At 31.9% G+C, this 8,290-nt stretch overlaps 1 protein-coding gene across 1 annotated transcript; it reads right to left on the minus strand.

Moving 5' to 3' along the window:
• Nucleotides 1–335: 335 nt before the first annotated feature.
• Nucleotides 336–3,625, minus strand: LOC124912345 (universal stress protein A-like protein). The gene is made up of 4 exons (XM_047452954.1): nucleotides 3,358–3,625; nucleotides 3,185–3,276; nucleotides 2,958–3,076; nucleotides 336–550 (listed from the first exon to the last, which is right to left on the minus strand). The coding sequence occupies exons 1-4, from the start codon at nucleotides 3,572–3,574 to the stop codon at nucleotides 475–477; spliced, it is 504 nt and encodes a 167-aa protein (XP_047308910.1). The 5' UTR covers nucleotides 3,575–3,625; the 3' UTR covers nucleotides 336–474.
• Between the last annotated feature and the right edge of the window lie 4,665 nt (nucleotides 3,626–8,290).

Here is an 8,290-nt window from a genome sequence, read left to right on the forward strand (position 1 = left end):
TTATTGTTCGGCCTTCATTGGTTTGGGTTATTAAAAAAAACCCTAAACAAAAATATTATTTCACTTCCCATTAATAAATAAATCTCTTAATTCATTAATAAAAATATTAAAATATTATATATTTAAGATTATTATTTATTTTGTTTAGATATATTTTAAGTGTTTGTACTAAAAAAAATTATTACCTTATCAAAATCAAAATCATTAATTTTTTTCTTTATTTTAAGTTTTTAAAATAATTTAATACTAAACAAGCTCTTAGTGTAACAAATTATTGAAATTATTTTTCTTTTTTATTTTGATTAGTTATATAATATTAATAGCACATTCATTGATTGATTTTTCTCAAAGACATTCCAAATTCCAATATCACCCATAACAAATTACATATTAATAATACAAACAACAAACAACAAACAATTATTACTACTTACTAGAATCTGATCCATGCATGATCCATGATTATTATTATTATTATGGCTTCTTGACAACGAGCACATTGCAATTCGCATACTGCACACAATAGTTACTCACACTCCACGTCAAAACCCTACATATATAATTCATTCTATTAAAATTCCAAAAAAAATTTGAGTGAAGTGAGAAAATATTCATTTATTCATAAAGTTTGACAAAATCCTATTTTGATCATCAAATTAAACGAGTTCAATGAAACTTGTTGGGAAAAACCTAATAGAAACAAAAGAAGAAGAAAAAAAAATACGTTGACAAAATTTAATAACGGAGTTCGACTAAAATGTTGTTTACGTCTCTAAATACTAAGACTATCAATTAATAAGGAAACAAAATATCAGTATTGAGTGCAATCTAAGAAACTTCTCCAACTCTTATCATCTTTCGATGAAGGATTCTATTCTAATTGTGAACAAAGTTTTTTTTATATATTAATAAACTTCTATATTCCCATCATATGATTCAAATTTTGTGCCAAAAAAAAATCATAAAAACAGTTGTCACAAATTTAAATAAAAAAACATCAAAAACATTAATTCCAAAGTAGATAAAAAATTGTAAAATATCAAAACAAATCCAAATATAGTTTAGAGAAGATCTCCCAAACATTAAAGATTCTCTAAATATTCCACCTACACTCACAAGAGGCCTCCAATCTCTAGAGGGTTCCCTAGCTAGGGACCCATGAAGGATCTCGAAGGATATGTTTTTCTAAGGGAGATATGGTCCCTCTGTCCATCAATATTTCTTTGAAAACCTAACTTTCCCCATTGTTACATTACATTTCTCCAAGTATGTTACATTTTTTATTTTATTTTATTTGTTACTCAGCTGCCACAAAGATGTCCCATTCGAATCGAGTTTCCAAGACGAATAATGAAATCACATAAACAGAAAAACCGACAATGTTTAATGTTTAAGGATGAGAAACGCTTCACCCTAATTCAATTGTTTCTTTTCTTTCAACATCCGGTGACAAGTATAAAGTTTTCTTTTATAACTAGTTAGAATAATTGAAGTGTTTAAAGTACTCTTTCCTAAAAGACTCAATGTATATGTTTTTTTGGGGGGAAAAACTCAATGTATGAATTTAATTCCCATTAAAAATTTATTAAGTTAAAGAATCTTTCAATTTCTTATGAGTCTAGAGTATCGTGAAGAAAAAAAATATTTGAACTTTGACCAAAACTTTTATGTCAAAGCTCATAGATCTCTAGGCAGTCTACTAAAGCTTGTTTGATATATTTTTTTTTTTAGATTTATCCAACTCAATATTTTTCTTTTTACATTTTATCCATCAAAATATTATTTATTTAATATTTTTCTCTTATCTATTTAGAGGATAAAATAGTTATTAAACTTTAAAAAACCTAGTTTAAAAAAAATTAAGTCAAACAAATTTTTTTTTTTTATCTAAAACTCAAATAAATAAATTAAAAAAGTTCAAACAAGCTCCTAGTGTTAAGTATGATGGTAGCAAAATAAAAAGTAAAAAGATTTGGTCATTAACTTAGTTCAATCTCTATTAAGATATGTATGGATAAGTAAAATTAACACTTGAACTAGTTAAAATTTATTTAATTATTATAGCTAATTAAAAATTCCTATATTTGATAAGAATTGGAATAGAATTTTATGTTTGAATAAAAGTATATAGAATTATATTCTTAATAAATTTATGTTTGAATAAAAGTATATAGAATTATATTCTTAATTATTTTTGTCTCTTCATTCTATATAAGATTATTGCCTAGATAATGATTTAGACTATAATGTGAATTTTTATTTCATCTAGTATAAAAATTAATTTTTAAATCAATATGAATATTGTAAATAAAAATATAAATTTTATAGATCACATTAGATTCCAATATGATGAAATATAAGCTTAATAATTCTTCCCCAACATGAATAATCTATTATTTAATTTTTTTCAGAAAGGGTTAAATGTTCTAATTAGTGGCTCTATAAATTACACTATTATACTACCTTAACCAATAAGATACATTATTTTTTATAAAAGACATATTAAAACATTATAGGACCACTAAAAAGGAAAATAGTCCCACTAATAATAAAGGATGAGTTGGGTAGACAATATATATATGTATATATATTTCAGCTTAACTTTATAAAGATTATTTAAATAATTCAATAATCTCTAACAAAAATAACTTCATCAATTAAATTAATTAATTTATCAATAAAATAATATAATATATTCTATTTATTTTTTAAAACAAATATTTTTTTATTAAATATCACTTTTCGACCATAACAAAACTTTTTAAACTTTATACCAGACAATATTAATAATTACCCAAAACCCAAATCCTAACAAAGTTCTCATGGGTATTTTTTTAATATTTTATAAAAAAAACTTAACAAACTTATATGATAACATGATAGATGAACTTAAAGACCACTCTTTTAAAAACAATTTGACAAATTTGACAATGAATAACAGAAAGATAGAAAGATACCTTTTGACTGCTCCTTGTTCTTCACCAGCTATAACAAGTAAAGTGATGTCGTTTTTTTTAACAGCTTCGCATATAGCCTCCTTAGGATCTCCGACACCCACAATTGTTTCTGCACTTATCTACATAGAACAACAATCAAACAGGGTACTTCAATTGAGGACCATAAAATATCGAATTCAAGATTCAATTTTTAGGTTTAATTCGTCAGATCTATTGAAAAACAATACCTTATATTCATCACAGATAATCTTAGCCTTCTCCAAGATCTTGGTAGCGACTATCTTGTTCTTTTCGTCCACAGAATTGTTACAATCGTGAGCTGGGTTTCATCAATTTGTCAGAATAGAAACAGAAAAACTTGATTACAGAAACTTGAAAGAGAAAGAGATATGTGATTAACTTGAAGAGAGAGGACTGTAGATACGAGCACCACCGAGAGAGGCGGCGAAGACATTGTTGGTGGCGGCGGAGGGTTGGGCGAAGAAGATAAGAAGTGGGTTTCCGGAATTGGTGATGGATTCGTGAAGATTCTTGATTACCCACATGAAGGTGTGATAACTTGCTTCTGCTTCATCAATGGCTACCATCACTTTCTTGCTTGATTCAATGGATGCCATTTTCTCTCTCTTTTGTCTGTCAGTCAAAAACACACTCACTCACTTGTAAGCTTTCACGTGTTTTTGAAGGCCAACTTGGAACCACATATTTTACTTTCTTGGCCAAAAACAAATTCCAAAAAGTTGTTCTTATAAAATAAATTTTATAAAGTTATATTATATATATATATATATATTTTGATAGTATTATAATTATTATTTTAAAAAAATATTAATAATTTTTAAAAGACTGATTATTATTTAAAAGATAAATATGAAAAAATGGTTTGATCCTTTATTTATATAAAACTCAAAGCTAGTTTCTTATCTATTTATGTAGATGAATATAGTTCAACTTGGGTAAGAAATCATTTGATAGTCATAAAACTGACCCATCATGCAAAAGGTATGCCGTTGCCGTTAGAGTGACTGCGCTAGAGTGAGTGCGCGTTTCCCTTTCGTCGCACACTAGAAAGACAAGTCGGGAAGTACCAGAAACTGGAAACGCCTCCTCGGACTCTGTCAGACAAGCCGCTCCACATCCTAAAAGTCTTCGATCCAACGCATCTCGCAACGAATGTCTTTGCTTTCGCTTGACGATTTTGTTTAAAAAATTGAAAACTTAAATGAGTCAAGCTACATTTTTAGATATTCGGTTCGTCACCTTGCAAACATGTTTGTTTATGCTCGCGAACATGTTCATTTAGAGGTTCGTAAAAATATTCATTTATAAAACTTGTTTATGGGCTCGCGAATATGTTTGTTAGAGGTTTGTTTAAAATATCGTTTAATATTTATTAATAAATTAATATTTAATAACCCCAAAAAGATAAAAGTTATTCATATGACGTGAAGTCTCGTGAACCTAACTAAATGTTAGAGAAATCGAATAAAAGCACCTATTTAGCAATCCAATTAGACAAGCTACAACAAATGCCTAAAACTTCAATTGAGCATCAAATAATCAAACAATCAAAGAAACAAGACACCAAGATTTTACGTGGAAAACCCAATTAAGGTAAAAAAAACCACGGGACCCTTAGGCCACTTAAATATCCACTATATCAATGTGTATACAAGTGTTGTCAAATACAAGTCTAAAGGTAATCAAATAAGAACATCAAATAACCTCATCCTAACTTGTCATTATAACATATATCATCATCACCATCAAAGATGGCTAACAAAAACAGAGGCAAAAAAAATTGTGTATGGCCTAAAGCCACTAATCAGAGAAGAACAGAAGAAGGGCTGGTTTCTCGTCTACACGAACTAACTTGGTCGACTGGTCGGAAGCTGATCGGAGTCTGTCTCTAGAGAAACTAGAGTGTACAGGGAAGAGAGGGAGCAGAGATCTGAGAGAGAGAGTTGTTTCTCTTCTTTTTTGTGTTAATTAATGAAATGTCCCAATGGACTTTATTTTTGGTCAAGCCCAAAATCATTTGAGCTGACCCCAACAAATCTCCCCCGTCAGCGCAACTTCGCGGGCTCCTATAAACCCGCTCTCTCCCGACAATCTTCAACTTGTCCTTAGGCAAGGACTTTGTAAACATACCTGCACCATTCTCACTTGCATGATTCTTCTCCAAGTTAAGCTCTTTTGCCTCAAACACATCACGTATCCAATGATATCTCACGTCGATGTGTTTAGATTTCGAATGAAAAGCTGAATTCTTCGAGAGATGAATGACACTTTGACTGTCGTAAAATAAAGTGAACTTCTCTTGCTTTTGGCCCAACTCTTGTAGGAACTTCTTCATCCACAACACCTCTTTACATGCCTCGATAGATACAATATACTCAGCTTCTGTAGTAGACAAAGCAACACACTTTTGTAACCTTGACTGCCACGAAATAGCACCGCCTGCAAAGGTAACCAAAAAACCTGATACGGATTTTCTTGAATCAACATCACCCGCCATATCAGAATTTGTAAAGCCTTCCAAAACAAGATTATCTCTTCCGAAGCATAAATGTACTTTCGAAGAGCCTCAAAGATATATGAGAATCCACTTAACAGTCAACCAATGTTCTTCTCCCAGATTGGAGAGAGACCGACTAACAACACCAACTGCGTCTGCTATGTTCGGTCTGGTACATACCATAGAATACATAAGACTACAAACTACAGAGGTATGAGGTACATTCTTCATCTCATCTTTCTTTTTCTCACTTGTAGGACATTATTTAGAACTCAACTTGAAATGACCTACAAGTGGAACTGAAACAAGCTTTGCATTTTTCATTGCAAACCTCTCAAGTATCTTCTCAATGTACTTCTCTTGTGATAGCCAAAGTGTTATATTTGTGATTTCCATGCCTAGGATCTGCTTCACTGAACCCAAATCCTTCATCGTAAAAGACTTGTTCAAATCTCTTTTAAGCTTCTCAATTTTTGCAATATTTTGCCCAACAATCAGCAACATAGAGCAGAAGAATAACATAATCATCAACGCCGTATCTCTTGATGAAAATACAATGATCAGAAGTAGTCTTACTGTACCCATTTGCTTCCATGAAGGATTCAAATCTCCATACCATTGTCTAGGGGCTTGCTTGAGCCCGTACATGCTTTTCTTCAACCTGCAGACAAGATCTTCTTACCTTTAACTTTGAAACTCTCGGGTTGTTCCATATAGATATCTTCCCTCAAGTCACCATAGAGAAATGCAGTCTTCACATCCAATTGTTCAATTTCCAAACATTGACTATAAGCCAATGCTAACACAACTCTGATGGATGACCTCTTCACAACCGGTGAGAAGATCTCTTCAAAATCAATCACATTTTTCTGTCCAAAGCCTTTCACAACCAGTCTTGCTTTGTAATGAGGTTGTGAGATATTCTCTTAATGCTTCAACTTGAATACCCACTTGTTCTTCAAAGTCTTCTTTCCTTTCAAAAGTTTCACCAAGTCACAAGTCTCGTTCTCTTGAAAGGAATTTATATCTTCTTGCATTGTCACCGACCACTTGTTCTTGTTTTCATGAGACAATACTTCTTGATAGGTTTCTAGTTCTCTCCCATCAGTCAACATCACATACTCATTGGAGCATATCTACTAGAAGGTTGTCGTTGTCTACTAAATCTTCTAATGTGATGATCATCAGATGGCACCAGAGAACTATCATCATCTTGTTCAGCTTCCTTTGTTGGCTCAACATCAACTAGAGGAATCTCATCAACCTCAACTTGGGAATTTCCCACATCATTGGGCTGTGATTGTGGTGTACGAATCCTATCATTATCGGACAATTCCTTCTCCGTAGACTTTGGCTTTTGTTTTTTCTCAAATTCTTCAATAAAGAATATCACATCTCTGCTTTTAATGAGTTTCTTGTTAACCGGGTCCCAACATCGGTACCCAAATTCTCCATGGCCATACCCAATAAAGATACACTGTCTCGTATTGCTATCAAGCTTAGGTCTCTCATCTCGAGGAACATGAACAAATACTTTACAACCAAAAACTCTCAAGTGATCATAAGAGACGTATTTATATCTCAAACTTTTTCTGGAACGTCACCATCTAAAGGAGTTGAGGGTGAAAGGTTTATCATATCAACCAATGTCTTCATTGCCTCTCTCCAAAAGGATTTTGGTAGAATAACATGAGACAACATACACAAAATTCTCTCATTGATAGAAATGTTCATCCTCTCTATGACTCCATTCTGTTGAGGTATTTTTGGAACAGTCTTCAAAAGCTTGATCCCATGACTTTTATAGTATTCCACAAATGGCCCTCTGTATTCGCCACCATTGTCCGAACGAACACATTTCAACTTCTTCCCAGTTTCTCTCTCCACTTCAGCATGAAATAACTAGAAGTAATCCAATGCTTGATCCTTAGTCTTCAAGCAATATGTCCACACATTCCTTGAGAAATTATCGATAAAAGTGATGTAATAATGAGCACCACCTAAAGTCAAGGAATCCATAAAACATATGTCTGTGTGAACCATATCTAAGATATTGGGCTTCCTAGACGGAGAGAAACTCTTGAAGGAAACTCTATGTTGCTTACCAAATAAGCAATTTGTGCATGTCTTCAGATATGTGGACTTCAAGCCCTGAAGATCGATTGTCTTGGAGATAACTCGCATGTCATTCTAACTTAAGTGACCAAGTCGCTTATGCCAAAATTGTGCTGAACAATCAATAATTGTATTTTCTTCTCTCCCGTAAGACTTAACCAATGTCACATAAAGAGAACTAACTTTCATTCCTTTAGCTACCACCAAATACCCCTTAGTGAGTTTCTATTTTCCTTCACCAAAGTGACTATGATAGCCCTCATCATCAAGAATGCTAGTGGAGATCAAATTCATCTGAATATTAGGAACATGTCGAACATTCTTCAAAAGTAGCTTGTACGAAGTGTTAGTATCCAAACATACATCTCTTTTTCCAACAATCTTACATGTAGGGCCGACCCCGAGAGTTGGGAGGCCCAATGCAAATTCAAATTTTGTGGCCCCTCAAAATTAAAATAAATATAGTAGTAGTACATTTTATTAAAAACATATTAAATATACAAATTAAATATATAACTAGATCATTGATTACAAAAAAGTAAAAAATACTTAGGGTCGTATCGAGATGATTTTGGTGATGTTGAAACCTCCTTTGATAATATTTGTGATATATTTTGTATTATGTTTCTATAATGAAATTTTTTTTATAGATATTTTGAAATAAAGAAGAGATTATGAAAATAAACATAAGATTAAGAAC

This window comes from Impatiens glandulifera, chromosome 8 (genome assembly GCF_907164915.1).
Source record: "Impatiens glandulifera chromosome 8, dImpGla2.1, whole genome shotgun sequence".
Classification (NCBI taxonomy): Eukaryota; Viridiplantae; Streptophyta; class Magnoliopsida; order Ericales; family Balsaminaceae; genus Impatiens; species Impatiens glandulifera.

Coding starts and splice junctions, on each gene's coding strand:
- LOC124912345 (XM_047452954.1), bottom strand. CDS start 3,574: ATGGCATCCATTGAATCAAGCAAGAAAGTGATGGTAGCCATTGATGAA. Junction 3,277..3,357: donor CTACAGTCCTCTCTCTTCAA/GTTAATCACATA, acceptor GATGAAACCCAG/CTCACGATTGTAACAATTCT. Junction 551..2,957: donor GAACAAGGAGCAGTCAAAAG/GTATCTTTCTAT, acceptor TTATATATGTAG/GGTTTTGACGTGGAGTGTGA.